Source organism: Staurois parvus, unplaced genomic scaffold (assembly GCF_062004578.1).
Source record: "Staurois parvus isolate SC_StPar_1 unplaced genomic scaffold, SC_StPar_1.0 ptg000376l, whole genome shotgun sequence".
Taxonomy (NCBI): Eukaryota; Metazoa; Chordata; class Amphibia; order Anura; family Ranidae; genus Staurois; species Staurois parvus.
In genome coordinates, this window is record NW_028318172.1 from 2,505,480 (window position 1) to 2,521,151 (window position 15,672).

A 15,672-nucleotide genomic window follows, 5' to 3' on the forward strand; every position below is an offset into this window, starting at 1 on the left:
GTTGAAAGGTGAACCGTCGCCCCAGTCTAAGGTCCAGAGCACTCTGGAACAGGGTTTCATCAAGGATGTCTTTAAACATTACAAAATTCATCTTTCCTTCGATCCTGGCTAGTCTCCCAGCTCCTGTCCCTGGAAAATATGCCCACAGCATGATGCTGCCACCACCATGCTTCACTGCAGGGATGGTACTGGCCAGGTGGTGAGCAGTGCCTGGTTTCCTCCAGACATGACGCTTGGCATTCAGGCCAAAGAGTTCAATCTTTGTTTCATCAGACCAGAGAGTTTTGTTTCTCATGGTCTGAGAGTCCCTCAGGTGCCTTTCGGCAATCTCCAGGCGGACTGCCATTTGCCTTTTACTGAGGAGTGGCTTCCGTCTGGCCACTCTACCATACAGGCCTGATTGGTGGAGTGCTGCAGAGATGGTTGTTCTTCTGGAAGGTTCTCCTCTCTCCACACGGAAACGCTGGAGCTCTTTCAGAGTGACCATCGGGTGCTTAGTTACCTACCTGGCTAAGGCCCTTCTCCATCAATTGCTCATTTTGGCTGAGTGGCCCACTCTAGAAAGATTCCTGGTGGTTCCAAACTTCTTCCCTTTACAGATGATGGAGGCCACTGTGCTCATTGGGACCTTCAATGCTGCAGAAATTTTTCTGTACCCTTCCCCAGATCTGTGCCTTGATACAATCCTGTCTTGGAGGTCTACGGACAATTCCTTGGACTTCATGGCTTGGTTTGTGCTCTGAAATGCACTGTTAACTGTGGGACCTTGTATAGACTGGTTTATGCCTTTCCTAATCATGTCCAATCAACTGAATTTCCCACAGGTGGACTCCAATGAAGTTGTGGAAACATCTCAAGGATGATCAGTGGGAACAGGATGCACCAGAGCTCAATTTTGAGTGTCAGGCAAAGGCTGTGAATACTTATGTAAATGTGTTTTTTTTATTTTTAATAAATTGCTAAGATTTCAAAACAAACTTCTTAATAATAATAATCTTTATTTTATACAGCGCCTTTCTTCTCAAAGCGCTTTACAAAGAAATATACAGGATAAAACAAAGGAAAAAAAAAACTATTAAGTTAAAGCTTGTCTAAAGAAAAAAAGGTTTTAGATTTCATTTGAATGTGTTTAGAGAAGATGACTCGCTGATTTTCCTTGGAAGTGAATTCCAGAGTTTTGGAGCATAGCAGAAGAAGGCTCTGTCTCCCATCCAGTGTAGGTGAGAAGGGGAGACACACAGAAAACCAGAATTTGAGGAGCAGAGGTTACGAGACGGGGAGTTACATAGTTAGTCTGGCTGAAAAAAAGACAAAAGTCCATCCAGTTCAACCATTAACAAAAAAAAAAAAAAAACACAAGCTATAATCCTATACCCTCAGTTGATCCAGATGAAGGCAAAATAACCCAGCAAAGCATGATCCAATTTGCTCCTGCAGGGAAAAAAATTCCTCCTTGATCCCCCGGAGGCAATCAGATATTCCCTGGATTAACTTTACCTATAATTGTTAGTATCCGGTTATATTCTGTGTATCTAGGAAAGAATCCAGGCCTTTTTTTAAAGCAATCCATTGAGCTGGCTTTAAAATTTGCTCACTTTAGAAACCGCAGCTTGGCATTGCATGCAATTATCAAGCTTGTGATCTACCAGAGCCCCCAGATCCTTCACCATGGATTCTCCCAGTTATACTCCCCCTAGTATGTATGATGCATGCATATTCTTAGCCCCCAAGTGCATAACCTTACATTTATCAACATTAAATCTCATTTGCCACATAGTTGCCCAATTAAACAGTGCATTGAGGTCAGCCACGAGTCCCTAAAAATGAGAAACAATGGCTTTGAAATGACAGAGCTCAATTCTTTAAGGACTCGTGGCTGTATGTCATCCAGTCCAGGTGCTTTATTCACCTTTATTCTGTCTAAATATTTTTTGGATCATATCAATTGTGAGCCAATGTGGATCATCTGGAGCTGTGCCAATACCATGCCCATTATGGACAAGAGCTCCCCCATGCTCCTTTGTATACACAGAGCTGAAGAAGGCATTTAATAAATTTGCCTTCTCTTTGTCCCCAGTCACCCACTCTAGATTATTTTGTAAAGGGCCTACATGCTCAGACCGGAACTTTTTACTATTATTACATTTGAAGAATTTTTTGGGGTTGGTCCTGCTATCTTTTGCAATCCAACGTTCATTTTCAATTTTTGCGACCTTTATTTCCTTTTTTGCATATTCTGTTATATTCTTTGTAATGTTTAAACGATGATAGCGTTCCTTCATTTTTACATTTAATAAAAACTCTTTTCTTATTATCTATAGCTTTTTTAACTTTGGCCATAAGCCACATAGGTTTGATTTTTAGCCTTTTAACTTGTTGCCCATAGGAATATATTTTGCAGTGAGTTCACATACAGTCTTTTTGAAGAACTCCCATTTCTGTGTTGTGTTCATTGATGCCAATATTACTTCCCAGTCTAAGTCTTGGAGAGCAGCTCTCAGCCTTGGAAAATTAGCTCTCTTAAATTGAGCGTTTTTATTTGTCCCGTATGTGCTTGCTGTTTACAGCTAACAATAAATGATATCATGTTGTCAGGGAATGGGAAGATCGCCACGGCGATTGAATCTGCACATGAGTAGAATCCTGACAAAACGTACAGGCAGGCGGGCACTAGGACCCAGGCGCGCCTGTCACCAATGACGGCGCCGGGCAAGCACTAGGACCCAGGAGCGCCTGTCAGGAGTCGGGCGAGCTATTTAAACCCGGCTCTTGCAATGCTCAAGTGCCGTATGGTCTTACTCCTGTTATCCTGAGAGATTGCTTGTTGCCGACCCTGCCTGATCCTGATCCCGCTGACCGTCTCCTGCTCTGATTCCTGGCTTGTCTGACTATCCTTCTGTTTGCTCCTGAACATATTGACCTCCTGTTACTGAACCAGGCCTGTGACCCATTTTTCCCTCTGCCTGCCGCTCTGTACCGTTCTGCCTCCACCGTTACCGACCCGGCCTGTCTGACTACGCTCAATTCACCTCTTCACATCAGGCTCTCACCCGCTACGTGCCACTGGCAGGTACCTCTACCACAGCTGGGTGTACTCGGGGGGTCGTGACCTGGTCTCAGTCTGCTCCAAGTCCATCCCCACCATCAGGGACTCTGGTGAACAAGCAGTCTAGGACTTAGACTCCGCGCCCTGGGGAATCCCGGTCTGTGGGTCTCTAGAGCTCTTGCCAGCTGGCACCTGACAGAACCATACGGCCATGACTGAGTCTGGAAGAGGTCCCTCTCCATTGGACGACATTTGCCAGCACGTGGAGGGCCTCACCCAAGCTGTTAAGATACTCCAAGAGGGATATACGCATCTGGAGGGGCATATTCAGTCTCTAGCCTCACCGACAGTTCCGCCCGCAAACCCGGGAACTCCGCCTCTAGCCAGGGGGCCTACCGAAACTCCCACTGGAGCAATGTTTGCCATGCCTCCACCGGAACCTCGTGTACCAACACTAGAGCGGTTCAATGGGGACCGAGGGAAGTTCAGGACCTTCCAGAACTCCTGCCAATTATACTTTGAACTACAACCGCGGACCTTTTCTTCCGAAACCGTGACGGTAGGGTTCATCATATCCCTATTACAGGGTGAACCCCAAGGCTGGGCTCACCGTTTGTTGGAGACTCGCCACCCTCACCTGAACTCGGTTTCTGTGTTTTAAAGCTATGGCGGTACTATACGATGATCCGCAACGAGCTGTTTCGGCTGAAGCAGTTCTACATACCTTGCAACAGGGTCGCCGGGCAGCAGAGGACTATGCCTCAGAATTCAGGCGCTGGAGCGGGGACACCCAGTGGAATGACGCGGCTCTGCGTCACCAATTCTGCCTAGGCCTATCAGAACCACTGAAGGATGAGCTAGCCAGAGTAGGTGTACCTGACTCCCTGGAGAATTTGATAACTCTGGCAATCCAGATTGACCGCAGGCTTCGGGAACTGAGATCTGAAAGATCCAGTCAAGGGTTAAGACCCACATGGATGCTACCACGGGTTCCGACCTTTCTGAACTCCCCTGCCAGTATTCGGAATCCAGAACCATCGGAGGGGGCCGAACCGATGCAACTTGGGTTGATGCGGCCCTCCCTAACGTTTGAAGAGCGCCAGAGATGCCAGGTAAACAACCTTTGTCTCTACTGTGGAGCAGCAGGCCATGTGGTACGTTCCTGCCCGGAGAAGATCAGTAAGTGTTCTTCCATTACTTCTGCTATGACTCCTGCTTGTTTAGATAAACCCTCTCACTTAGCCATACCGATCTCATTTCAGCTCCCCGGAAGAACCGTACCGGAGATAGCCATTATTGACTCAGGGGCCCGCAGTTGTTTTATTGATCTCAATTTTGAAACTCAGCAGCAGATCCCCTTACTGACCAAGGAGCACGGCCTGAACATCCTCTTGGCCGATGGGACTCAACTTAAATCTGGGTTGGTAGACCGGGAGACCCCTCCTATATGCACTATGATGGCCGGTCATCATCAAGAACTCCTCCGCCTGGACGCCATTGCGTCCCCTCTATTCCCAGTTATTTTGGGGCTTCCTTGGCTACGTGCACACAACCCCCAAATTGACTGGAGGACAGGGTCAATACAGTTTAATTCATCCTATTGTCAGGAGCATTGCTACCCCAGGTCACCACCAGACACCCAGACTCTGCTTTGTGTAAACACAGACACTGAGCTAGCACAAACGGTTCCTACAGTTTACCATCACTACCTTGACGTTTTTAGTCCACGGGGAGCAGACATTCTTCCCCCACACAGGGCGTATGACTGTCCAATTGACCTTCTCCCGGGATCTGAAATTCCCTTCGGCCAAATTTTTCCCTTGTCTGAATGGGAGTTGGGAGCATTAAACGAGTATATTGACGAAAGCGTTCGAAAGGGATTTATCCATCCGACCACGTCACCGACGGGGGCCGGAATCTTTTTCGTGGAGAAAGAGGACAAATCCCTGAGGCCCTGTATTGACTATAGGGATCTGAACAAAATTACGGTTAAGAACCGTTATCCTCTCCCCTTAGTCCCCGAGTTATTTCAGAGGTTGAAATCAGCCTCTATTCTTACCAAGTTGGATCTCAGGGGTGCGTACAACCTGGTTCGTATACGTGAAGGGGATGAGTGGAAGACCGCTTTCCGCACTCGGTTCGATCACTTCGAATATTTAGTCATGCCCTTTGGGTTATGTAACGCACCGGCCACTTTCCAACACTTTGTAAATTACATATTTAAAGATTTTTTGGACATCTTTGTAATAGTTTACCTAGACGATATCTTGATTTTTTCATCGTCTTTGGAGGCACATCGAGGTCACGTCAGGAGCGTGTTGAATCGACTTCGCCAGCACGGGCTCTATGCCAAAGCGGAAAAGTGTAGTTTCGAGCAGCGCAGTATCCCATTCCTGTGGTTAATCATTACTACCACTGGAATTGCTATAGACCCCCGGAACATCTCGGCCATCCTGGAATGGCCGGTGCCCAGAGATAAGAATGGGGTTCAGTGATTCATCGGCTTTGCAAATTTTTACAGAAATTTTATTAAGAATTACTCAGGCCTGGCATCCCCTATCACCCAACTCACGAAGATGGGAGTACGTTTTCAGTGGATGCCAGAGGCACAGGCCGCCTTTGAGTCTCTAAAGAAGCTGTTTACGGCAGCTCCCATCCTAAGTCACCCTGATGCGTCACTACCCTATATATTGGAGGTAGATGCGTCAGAAAATGCAATGGGGGCAATCCTGTCACAAAGAAAGGGTGTAAAGGAACTGATGCATCCGGCAGCCTTTTTCTCCAGGAAGCTTACCCCATCAGAGAGCAATTATGACATAGGAGATTGGGAATTGTTGGCCATTAAAACAGCACTAGAGGAATGGAGATACCTATTGGAGGGAGCCTTGCATCCCATTCTGATCTACACAGACCATAAAAATTTTGAATATCTGAGGACAGCTAATCGCCTCAGACCGCGCCAAGCCAGGTGGGCATTATTCTTTTCAAGGTTTAGCTTCCATATAACGTATCAACCAGGGTCCAAGAATACAAAACCTGACGCACTCTCGCGTATGTATGAGGACCCCAAAGAAACGCCCAAATCAGATACCATCCTTCCGGCAGGTAGTTTCCTATTACTGCAATCAGAGCTCCCGTCTAAATTACAGGCTGCGTCTATGGGGCCCTCCAACTTACCCAGAGTCCCGATACAAAGTAGAGAGGGTCTCTTATGGAAAGGGGAAAAGATCATGGTACCGGAAGGAGCTCGGACTTTGGTCCTGGGCTACTGCCACGACCATCCATTGGCGGGCCATTTTGGAGTACACAAGACTTTAGAGTTGGTGTAACGCACATTTTGGTGGCCAAGTATGGCTAAAGATTGCGAGGCTTACGTAAGAACCTGTGCTGTCTGCAACCGGAATAAGCCCCCCAGGAACAAAGCTTGGGGCCTGTTGCAACCTTTACCTGTGCCCGACAGACCATGGAGCATGATCTCCATGGACTTCATAGCGGAACTACTGCCGTCACAGAATCAAACTGCAATTTTCGTGGTGGTGGATCGCCTTTCAAAGATGGTCCACTTCCTTCCGCTTAAAGGTACCCCGTCTGCTTCTGAGACAGCACAAGTTTTCATCAGGGAAATAGTGAGACTGCATGGTGTACCCAAGAATATAATCTCAGATCGAGGTGTTCAATTTACGTCTAAATTCTTTAAAGCTCGATGCGAAAGTCTGGAAGTGAAACTGTCCTTTTCCTCAGCTTATCACCCGCAGACGAATGGGCAGACTGAGCGGACCAACCAAACGTTGGAACAATATCTCAGATGCCACACCTCGTTCTTACAGGACGACTGGTTGGCACTCTTGCCCCTGTTGGAGTTCGCCTACAACAATGCAAGTCACTCCGCCACCAAGCAGTCCCCGTTTTTCGCCAATTATGGTTTCCATCCCACCTTCTTGCCCGACCTGATCCCAGAAAACCCGGTTCCTGCAGCTCAAGAGTCCTTAAATTTCTTCGCATCCAACAATAAATTGTTACAGGAGGCAATGGCAAAGGCCCAGGAAAATAGCAAAAGGGCCTTTGATAAAAAAAGAAAGTGGGAATTGGTTGTGCACCCAGGGGATCAAGTTTGGTTAGCAACTACCAAGCTAAAGATGGTGTGCCCATCGAGGAAATTGGCACCCAAGTTCGTGGGGCCATATCAGGTAAAGAGGCAAATTAACGAAGTGGCTTTTGAATTAGCTTTGCCCGAGTCTTTCAAAATACACCCAGTGTTCCATGTATCCTGCTGAAGCCTGCAGTTCCAGATTCCTTTCCGGATCGTAGATCAAGACCTCCGGTAGCCCTAGACATTGATGGAGAGGTGGAATTCGAAGTTGAAGCAATCTTAGATTGCAGGAAGAGAGGAGGCCAGATGCAATACCTTATCAAATGGAAAGGCTATGGGCCAGAAGAAAATTCTTGGGAACCAGCCCAAAACGTACACGCTCCCAGGTTGGTGCAAGAGTTTTTCCGCAACCATTCACAAAAGAGGAGTCAGTTGGGCATCCGGAGGCTGCCCATAAGGGGGGGGGCAATGTCAGGGAATGGGAAGATCGCCGCAGCGATCGAATCTGCACATGCGTAGAATCCTGACAAAACGTACAGGCAGGAGGGCACTAGGACCCAGGCGCGCCTGTCACCAATGACGGCGCTGGGCAAGCACTAGGACCCAGGAGCGCCTGTCAGGAGTCGGGCGGGCTATTTAAACGCGGCTCTTGCAATGCTCAAGTGCCATATGGTCTTACTCCTGTTATCCTGTGTATCCTGAGAGATTGCTTGTTGCCGACCCTGCCTGATCCTGATCCCGTTGACCGTCTCCTGCTCCGATTCCTGGCTTGTCTGACTATCCTTCTGTTTGCTCCTGAACATATTGACCTCCTGTTACTGAACCCGGCCTGTGACCCGTTTATCCCTCTGCCTGCCGCTCTGTACCATTCTGCCTCCACTGTTACCGACCCGGCCTGTCTGACTACGCTCAATTTACCTCTTCACATCAGGCTCTCACCCGCTACGTGCCACTGGCAGGTACCTCTACCACAGCTGGGTGTACTTGGGGGTCGCGACCTGGTCTCAGTCTGCTCCAAGTCTATCCCCACCTCAGCGGCTCTGGTGAATAAGCTCTGGGGAATCCCGGTCTGTGGGTCTCTAGAGCTATCGCCAGCTGGCACCTGACACATGTTATGGTCACTGCTACCCAGATGTTCTTTTATATGGACATTCGTAATAAGCTCTGCATGGTTTGAGATTACCAGGTCCAGCAGAGCATCATTCCTAGTTGGGGCCTCTATGAACTGTACCATAAAATTGTCCTGTAGTAGGTTTAAACATTTTTGCCCTTTAACTGTTCCTGCAGTACCATTACTCCAGTCAATATCCGGGTAGTTAAAATCCCCCATTATTATCACTGTCCCAGCCCTTTTCGATCTGTGCAAGGAGCTGAGTCTCCACCTCCTTATTAACACTGGGAGGCCTATAACAAACTACAATGATTACCTTTGTAGTACGCACCCCCATGTGCAGTTCCACCCATAATTCTTCAGCCTCATCACACTCTCCATCAACTAGGTCCTCTTTCACACTTGCTCTGAGATCACTTCTCACATAGAGACAGACACCACCACCTTTCCTATTTATCCTGTCTCTCCGAAAGAGAACATAGCCAGGAATATTAATGGACCAGTCATGTGAAGAATGAAGTCAAAACTCAGCGATACCAATTAAATCATAGTTCTCTTCATGCACCAAAGCTTCCAACTCACCTATTTTGCTTGGCAGACTTCTGGCATTGGTGAACAAACACTTTATTTCATTGACACCTTGTTCACACATATTTTTCATATTTTTTTATTTTCATACAAATGGTACCAATTCCACTTGTTGTTTGTAACATGGGATCCTTCTTATCATCTGCCATAGCCCTCCCCCCATTTTTCCCCATTTCACCCACCAATAAGTACTGACCCCTGTCTGATTTAAGTTGATAAAAGTTCATACAGATAATGGGGTGTCAAACCATTAAGAGCCTTATAGGTGAGCAAGGTGAGAAAGAGGATCTTAAAGTCAACTTCAGAGCATTAAAGAGACAGTGACACATTGCCCATGCAGCAAACAGCTTCACAACTCCCTTATACTTTGCAGGTGTCTAGAACACCTGGCTTTTCAGATATGAAGGAGCATGTGATCCCCTACCCTGTGAGAGTGACCCTTTGCAGATACATTGTCACTCTGCCCCAACATACTGGCTGTCATGCACACTACTGACAAAACTGAGGTAATGATCCTATCATTCATGCATCGGTTTCTGTAGGAGCTTCAGAGTATACTTTTCTGCATAAGACTACTCACATAATATTGCATGAAAGATCACTCTATCCATACTCTATTGTAATGAGCTAATCCCTTACCTTCCAATGCCACATAACTCATTTCCTGTGTTGTTTCCATAAATGTCCGCAGGTCAGCACTCACCTGTAGCCTGGGAGCTGCCTGGTGAATAGAAACACAAAAGAGAGATCAAGGAGGTGATGGTCGTACATGCTCTACATCTACAATACTTTTAAAAAAAGATTACAGGCCTGGGACTAGAACACACCTCCCACTGAGGAGATGCAATAGCCAACATAAACAATCCCAACACTTCAGATGGTGCTGACTGCTATAAATAATGTATAGTCACTTTGCAAAGTGAATACTAAATAAACTTAGTACACAGGATGAAGCTGTGTTCACTTTAATCAACCAATCACGTGACAGCAAAAAAATCATTTTTATTTCCCTTGCACATAATTGGTCATTCAAACTGAACACAGGTTAAAGGACCTTTTAGAAAAAAATAATAAATGCACATTTTTCTGCAGGTAAAAAAATTTGCATTTATTATTTTTGTCTGCAGGAGGCTGGAATGCATCGCTGATGCCATGCAGGTCTCCTGTAGATCTGTCAGTATATCTGTTTGCCCATACGGGATGTACGAGCAAGCAGATATACAGACAGGAAGAATGAAGGAAGAATGAATAGACTACCACGGCGCTTCACAGCACCGTGGTAGTTCATTGAAGACTGCAAGCTGACAGCTGCCAAGGCTGTCGGAACTTGTAGTCTCTCATTCACCGACAAACTGTGAATAAGTTACGCGGCCGTGTGGGTAAAGCACAACTGCTGTTAAAGCGGGGATCTGGGGAGGGGTTAGGGGAGCAGGGGCTGGTCTGATCGTAACATGTTACACCCTGAATATGGGTGTAACATGTTACGGAAAGGTGAACTTATCCTTTAATTTTCTCTCCTATCATTCACAAAGCAAACAGCCTTTATGTACTTCTTCAGTAAATAAATACAATTGTGTTTCAGCCTCATGAGGTTTTAACTGCTGTCTGAATACCATTCCATATAATTACTCATCACATTCTATTCAGTGTGACTCAAGACTCCTGGGAAGGAAATAAGGGGAAATCTTCCTAATGGAGGCAAAGACAGCATCATGAAAAATGGGCCTAACATTCCGTCTACTAAAAATGATAAATTGCTATTTGTGTCACTGTTGGGGAGATTCAGTTTCTACACCTGTTCTGTCACCTACTAAACAGACAGGAATGTAGATGCAAAAAGCAAGAAAAAACTCAGAGGGGTTGATTAACTAAAACTGGAGAGTGCAAAATCTTGTGCAACTCTGCATAGAAACAGACAGCACTTTGGGAACATCCAACTTCTATTGCAATTACCTTTTGAGGCTTTCCCTCCTTATGGAGGGTGTCAATGATGGTTTTCTGCACAACTGTCAGGTCAGCAATCTTTTCCATGATTGGGATTCCTACTGAACCAGACTTAGAGACCATTTAAAGGCTCAGGAACCCTTTGCAGGTGTTATGGCTTAATTAGCTGATTAGAGTGGGACACTTTGAGCCTAGAATATTGCACCTTTTCACAATATTCTAATTTTCTGAGATTGTGGATTTGGGGTTTTCATGAGCTGTAAGCCATAATCATCACAATTATGACAAATCACGGCTTGAACTATCTTGCTTTGCATGTAATGAGTCTATCTCATATATTAGTTTCACCTTTTTAAGTTGCATTACTGAAATAAATGAATTTTTACACAATATTCAAATTTTTAGAGTTTCACCTGTAGACCTGTCATCCTCTTGCTCAGCAAGGATCAGTGGAAAGATCTCCCGCTGAACAAGCAGATCCACTAAATGGGTTTGCCCATGTGAAAGGACCCTTACTGTGAATCAAACTAAATTTTAATAAAAATGGTCTGGAAGTGGGCTTTAACACCCATTTGGCAGTGCAACAACTGTCAGAATTCAGGTAAGGTCTTACCTCTATTGCTGTCAATACACATGGCAGTTTTCGAGCCATTTTAATCCCTTTCAATTGCAAAGATGAGAGAACTGATGAATGCAGCCTACTACCAACGTTTCCTGTACAAATGTGAACTAATGGAAACTGCTGGTGGTAGGCTGCCTCTATCAGTTCTTTTCAATTGATAAAGTCAGATATGATCAGGTCAATATTTTTTGCTACTGAAAGCTGGCTGAGAATTGGCATGTACTGTATATGGCTACCCTAATGCTGGCCATACATGTAGAAATTTCCAGGAAATTCACATACACAAGATGGAACAAAAAACTGCACTCAGATAGGAATCAAAAACAGGAGCACTGTCAGGCAATCTGATAGAACTTACTGCATTCTTTGACGTTTTAAAGGCTAATTTTACTTTCTGTAACAACAAAAAAAAAGTAATAAATGCACATTATTTTGCATGTAAAAAAACATGCAATTATTATTTTTTGTGCAGTAAAGCACTGTACCTTCGAGCAGTAGCATGCAGGTACAATGTCAGGCTCCTGCAGACACTCCTGACAGCTGTCTGCTGGTACCTCCATATGGGCTCTGGTAGTTCATTGAGGATTTCAAGCTGACAGCTGCAAACGCTGTCATGGCTTGTAGTTTCTCATCCACAGAACACTGTGTGTGACGTGGCCGGGCAGGTGGAGCCTAACACAGTCGCGGTTTTTTTTCTGAATATGGGTGTAACATGTTACGAAAGGTGAACTTATCCTTTTAAATTATGACAAGGGATGCAGGGAGAGGGTCCCCTGCCCGCTGTCACAGTGAAGGATTGAGTGGGAGGGTGGTGGTGCAAGGTTGCTGCACTGGAAACATGTTGCATGTTACACCCTGATGGTGAAGGTAAGCAGTAACATGAAACATTTTCCAGTAAACATGTATTTTTGATGCTTCCATGAAGCTTTTTTGAAGCATTAATGAAGCTTAGCCCTGTGTGTTGATTTTCTGTTTGTTTTAAAGGGGATCAGTAGAACCTCAGCTCAGTAGTACCACCAGTTCATTAGTACCCCTGTTCTGAAGATCCCAAGATAATTGGTAGCTCCATTCAGCAGATGCCCAGCTCATTAGTACCCTTGTGCAGCAGATCTTTGGCTCACTAGTACCCCAGCTCTGCTGATCTCTCGCTCAATAGTAACCTCCAGCTCTACTGATTCCCCACTCATTAGTAACCCCCAATTCTGCTTATCCCCCACTCAGTAGTAACCCCCAGCTCTGCTGATTCCCCCACTCAGTAGTAATCCCACGCTCTGCTGATCCTCTGGTTTACTTAAACTCCTGTCTCTCCAGTCCCCACTCACCTCCTGCTATATTGCTCCCATGCTGCATACCATGTGTGACATCTAGTAAAAGAATGATACACGAGCGCTGGATGAAATAAATATAGTCGCTAGCATAAAAGGTAAAACCTTTAAAAACCTTTTTCTAACATCATAACATGTATATATGCAGCGCTAAAATAAATAATTATTAATAAATAATGTATAAAACATAAATTATATATAAAACAGCATCAGCGAATGCATCATATAAAATTGCACTCTGGCGCTAAAATGAATGATAATATATAGATATTGTATATGATCCGGACAGGAGGTTGCTGACTGAGGGGTACATGTAAGGATTGGAGGACTCTGGAGAGGATCCTGTTACCTATCAGAGGGGTTTACATCCTAAGCGAGCTGACCCTGTAGGGTCGATTTAAGGAGGTGAGGGGCCACTTTAGCCACCTAAGGATTTGCAGTGTGAACACCTAGCATCACCTGCATGAATATTGTGTTTGGATCACTGTATATGGACATTTTATATTGTGTGTTTGCATATATCACATTTTAGCTATTTTAGATATATTGAGTTTTGCATACCGCTTTGGCACTTTTATTATTCCCACAGGGAATATACGTGTTGCACTTTATAGGAGGTTTACCCCTTTGCACATTGGGGGGTTGTTTGCACTCATTTATATTATTTATATATATGGTTATGCATTTATTTTATGTTTAGCGCTGCATGGTTTATAAAAGTATATTATTTATTGACTCACATTGGTAAGAGGTTAGTGTCAGCAGCTATAGTGATAGGGCCCCATTTTAGCGCAGGAGGTTTTTTTCTATAATATATAGATATTTATGAAACAGCATAAGTAATCAATCATATAAATTTGAGCTCTAAGGAGCTGAAAAACAGTAAAGTGCAAAAACGTCCAGACTTGACGTCATTAAGTGCATATAGTGGTGTATAAATATACAAAGTTCAATAGCAGCAAAAAGTGAAAATCCGTGACCGTGGTGCCTATAAGAATGGATGTAGATTGCACTAACCAGAAAGCGCAAACTTTTGAGTAAATCAAGACCAACTCTTGGTCATCTGCCTCTGGAAAACTGGAACACTAGGGTCATCTGGCCAGCGTCAGCACAGCAGGTGGCACACCATAGGAGTATCCAGGCTCCAAAGATACACTCTCCAAACAGCAGGGGGAACCAAACATGCAGGTACAGGCAGGGTCACCAGGGTTCACCTTGGAGGGGAGGGGGGGCAACATCCTGCTCGAAGGGGTGGCGCTGAAGAGCGGCATGCTGGCGGCGGTGGGCTCGGTCGGGCCCCTCAAATCCTCTTCCTTGTCCGACTTCTCCCGTCACAACAAGCTGGAGCCACACTGGCTTACCCGGGCTGCCCCTCCTTCCGACTGTCTGCAGCGTCTCACACACGTCTCTCAAGAGACACAAATCATTCCTGTGGTAGTCGGTAGTGAATACTGGGACTCGGTTGCGGTGTGAGGATTGGATTTAGCATGTGGCAGGACGCGACTGTGTGAGACGTTGCAGACAGGCGGATGGAGGAGCAGCCCGGGTAAGCCAGTGTGCCTCCAGCTTGTGACGGGAGAAGTCGGACAAGGAAAAGGGTGACCGGGGCCCGACCGAGCATCCAAGCCTTACATCACCAAGTGCAATGCAATGCGTTGGATGCAGTGGTGTAAAGCATGTCACCACTGGACTCTAGATGAGTGAAGATGTGTTCTCTGGAGTGACAAATCATGCTTCTCTGTCTGGCAATCTGATGGACGTGTCTGTGTTTGGTGATTTCCAGGAGAACGGTACTTCCCTGACTGCATTGTGCCAAGTGTAAAGTTTGGTGGTGAGCTCACAGATGCGTTTCTGGAAGAATGGTCAAACATTCCCATAGACACACTCCTAAACCTTGTGGACAGCCTTCCCAGAAGAGTTGAAGCTGTTATCGCTGCAAAGGGTGGACCAACTCAATATTGAACCCTATGGACTAAGACTGGGATGCCATTAAAGTTCATGTATGTGTAAAGGCAGGCGTCCCAACACATTTGGCAATATAGTGTATATGTACACACACATTGGTGCATCTCAATAAATTAGAATATCATCAAAAAGTTCATTTTTTCAGCAACTCAAAAAGAGAATTGTTTTGTCTGCCTTGCTATTAGAGATTTCCCCTGACTTCCTGTGCTGGGATGACCTTATCACCAGACTGAAGCAATGGAAATCTCTCCAAAGGCTCCTCTGACAGTGTTAACCTTCCTCCCGGTTTGAGGCTGAAGATTTCCAGACTTGTATTAGGGAACCGGTGTCTTACTCCTTGTACCGTGTTATAATCAGAACTGAATCGCAGAGTTGTTCTTTGTAGACAACGTCTGTAATAAAAGGAGAATGAAAGCCAAGCTGTTATCTCTAGCACAGTCTGTTGTGTGAAGGGAGTGTTGGAACTTCCACGGGCGGAACTACACAAGGAGGTTTGGGGGACGCGGGGAACAGCATTGTGTGTTACACATCACACCGTACCTGAATACGCTGGACAGCCGCTCTCTGCTTCCGGTACAGGTAATAGAAGAGGCTGCTGAGGGCCAGGCTAGAGCCCACACACACCGTGTCCAGGCCTGACAGCTCCATGTCACGCCAGCCACCTAGCGGGTCAAAATCACTATAAACCACACACGCTTCCTTCCTCCTCCAGCATTCTCCGGAGCTGGGCACTACTCCTCCCGAGAGCCTCTGCGGCGCTAAACTGCCCTTCCCGGCATACACCGAGCCTACTGCACTCACGTGGTCTCTGTGGCCTCCCTCTGTAGTTACAACTGTGTGAGAGGGCACAGGAGGGGAAGCCAGCCAACACAATCAGAACAGCACACAACACTACAAATTGGAGCCTTCTTGGTTTTTTTTTTTTTATTTAGCTAACTGGTCCCTGTTACAGACTCGGAAATAGTTTCCCCCCCCCCTTCC

The 15,672-nt window shown here is 45.8% G+C and overlaps 1 protein-coding gene across 1 annotated transcript in view; it reads right to left on the bottom strand.

Moving 5' to 3' along the window:
• Positions 1-15,458, bottom strand: part of LOC149456103 (mitochondrial ubiquitin ligase activator of nfkb 1-A-like) — a 44,227-nt gene extending 28,769 nt beyond the window's left edge. The window contains exons 1-2 of the mRNA XM_089685494.1: positions 15,232-15,458; positions 9,475-9,556 (exon numbers count right to left, since the gene is read on the bottom strand). Coding sequence (XP_089541620.1) covers positions 9,475-9,556; positions 15,232-15,339 — 190 coding nt within the window. The 5' untranslated portion in view covers positions 15,340-15,458. The remainder of the gene's footprint in view (positions 1-9,474; positions 9,557-15,231) is intronic.
• Between the last annotated feature and the right edge of the window lie 214 nt (positions 15,459-15,672).